The sequence below is a fragment of the Enhydra lutris genome, unplaced genomic scaffold (genome assembly GCF_002288905.1).
Source record: "Enhydra lutris kenyoni isolate GAN:26980312 unplaced genomic scaffold, ASM228890v2 scaffoldscaffold3368, whole genome shotgun sequence".
Classification (NCBI taxonomy): domain Eukaryota; kingdom Metazoa; phylum Chordata; class Mammalia; order Carnivora; family Mustelidae; genus Enhydra; species Enhydra lutris.
In genome coordinates, this window is record NW_019157452.1 from 1 (window position 1) to 2,364 (window position 2,364).

At 60.7% G+C, this 2,364-nt stretch overlaps 1 protein-coding gene across 1 annotated transcript; it reads right to left on the minus strand.

The window, feature by feature from the left end:
* Positions 1 to 7: 7 nt before the first annotated feature.
* On the minus strand, positions 8 to 2,247 carry LOC111140560 (trehalase-like; the record flags this gene model as incomplete). Its single annotated transcript, XM_022492775.1, has 6 exons — positions 8 to 33; positions 418 to 529; positions 799 to 1,016; positions 1,577 to 1,771; positions 1,866 to 1,915; positions 2,125 to 2,247. Coding segments are annotated over 6 exons (724 nt in total), but the record flags the coding sequence as incomplete, so codon positions are not given.
* Between the last annotated feature and the right edge of the window lie 117 nt (positions 2,248 to 2,364).

Below are 2,364 nucleotides of genomic sequence, written 5' to 3' on the forward strand. Positions count from 1 at the left end.
CCCGGGCCCGAGGTGAAGGAGACTTGGCCAGACCTAGATGCCCCCCCGCCCAGGCAGGACCCTGAATCTCCTAAGTCCCCATCCCAGGGGGAGCAGAGGCCTGAGCCTTACTCTCCTCTAGGAGGGAAAGGGGCCTGGGCCTTAAGACCTTCATCATAAGCTGCGTGAAAAGCCAACGTGCTCCTTCCCCAGGGCCTGGGTTTGGAGGGAGAAAGGAGGGCTGGTTCCCCTGACAGGTGGGGGTGGACACACATGTCTGCTGAGTGGGGAGCTGAGAAACCAGAAGAGCCAGAGAAAGACCCCACCTGCTGTGTTCACACGTCCCCCGCACCAGGAGGCTGACCCTCCAGGCTGACCAGATGCAAGGGGGGGGGAAGGTCCTGGGATAAGCCCCATCCCTGCCTCCCTACTCCCTACCTCTGATGACCAGGTCCTGCAGGGGGGCCCAGGCATTGGGGAAGTCCCACTGCTGGCCTGTCTTCTGGAGAGAGGTCGGGATCCCATACTGGTAGGTCAAGATCTGGCTGTCCTAGGAGGTTTCAGACATTTTCAGGACTGTGGGTGGCGGCTCGATGAGGAGCCAAGAGGCTGGGCCCTCCTCAAGACAGGTGTCCCCCTCCCTGGACTTTCTCTTCTTGCTCAGGGCTGCCCCCTGGTGGCTTCAGCGGGACCCGCAGGCTCCGACTTGGGAGTGGAGGAGAGGGTTGGCTGCCACTTGCCAGAGATCCCTGGCTCTGAAGCAGGGAGAGAGCAGGTGGTGCTGCCCCCAGTAACCCGCCCACCCTGCTGCCCCCTCACCTCCAGATACTTCAGAGCCTTGTCCACGGCGTCCGGGTCAGAGAAACAGCCAGACCAGAGAGGAGTGAGGTTGGATGGGTAAAACTCTAGGTTCTTCTTCCCATTCTCAAGGTCATAGTCAAACCAGGCCCCTTTCTCTTCATCCCACAGGATGGCTCTCATGGCAGCCAAGTGCTGTTGCTGCAGATTTCTGTACTTTGTGGCTTGGATGTCATTCCCTGGGGTGAAACTCTCTTTAGGCTGAGCTACCAGGAGGCCCTGACCTTGGGTCCCATGCCTTCAAGAAAGAGGCCAAAATTGGCCTCCCCCTGTTGTCCTCCCCGAGGGCTAGAAGTCCTGACACCAAGGGGACGTGCAGACCTGGAGCCCACATTTCCGGCCTCTAGGAGCTAAGAGTTCCTGAGCTATGGCCCTGTAGGACCTTCTAGACCCACATCTGCCTGCTCCTGGGTCCATCCTAGGAGGGCACCGGCCATGTGCATTTCCCTAGCTACGAGAGGTCCGAGGGCAGTTTTTTGGGGAAAGAGAATGGAGGGAGTTTGAAAGCGTGGACTCAGGTGTCCTCTCACATACCCTCGTAGTCCCTCCCAGTAAGAAAGGGAGGGGGTGTGGAGAAGGGGGCCCATTTGTACTCTTGCCCTAGAGGTGAGGTCCGGAGCCAGCCAGGAGGTTGGAGGCCCTTCAGTCAGGGTCCTAATTCCAGCTCCACAGCCAAGGCTGAGGTAGGATCCCAGCTGGGTGAGCTCCACCTCCCCCACCCCCCCACGGGGCTGCTCACCCAGCCTGGTGTAGAAGTTGCTCATCAGCACCTCTGCCTGGCACAGAAAGGCATTGAGGTCGACAGGCACGAATTTGCTGGTCCGGATGCTGCTGAGCGATGTAGAGTTTGGGCCTCCGACGAGCCACCGTGAAGAGAAGTCCCAGCCAGACTCAGCCCCAGCCTTGAGCTCAGCCCACAGAGCCACCCGGTCCTCTGTGAGGACAATGGGGCAGGGAATGAGGGACCAAGACCTGACACCCAACACCAGACTCCCTGCCCCACCCCAGTTCCTGCGCTTGTTGCTTACCTTCTGGCAACGTGTCCGCCAGCTCAAAATCCTTGCTGTAGGCCTCTGGCCTGGAAGAGGAAAGTGGGCATCCTGGCACCGGGAGGCTCCAAGGCCAAGCTGGAGGCTGAGCCATGCTGCTTCAGCTGCCCCTGGATTGCCCTTGGTGGGCCCTGGATTGCCCAGGGCTTTCAGTATCAGCATCCGAGAGGCGGGGCTGTCATGGCCCTCAGACCGGAGTGAGGAGCTAGAGACCGAGAGGCTGGCAGCAGCTCCTTACCTGGGGCCCCCGTAAGGGACAGCATAGTGGTTCAGGACATAGCTCTGGCCCCCCGAGCTCACAGAGATGGTCCTGTTCTCCATCCAGAAGTCCAGTTCCAAGGCTAGGGTCTCTATGTTGTCCCTGGGGTGGAGCAAGGCACCGCCTCAGCCCAGGCACACCCCTCAGTCCCGCCCTGGGAGGGCCCAGGTAGGGGGCCTGCGGGGCAGCAGGGGGACTGGGGACCCACCTGAGGAAGGC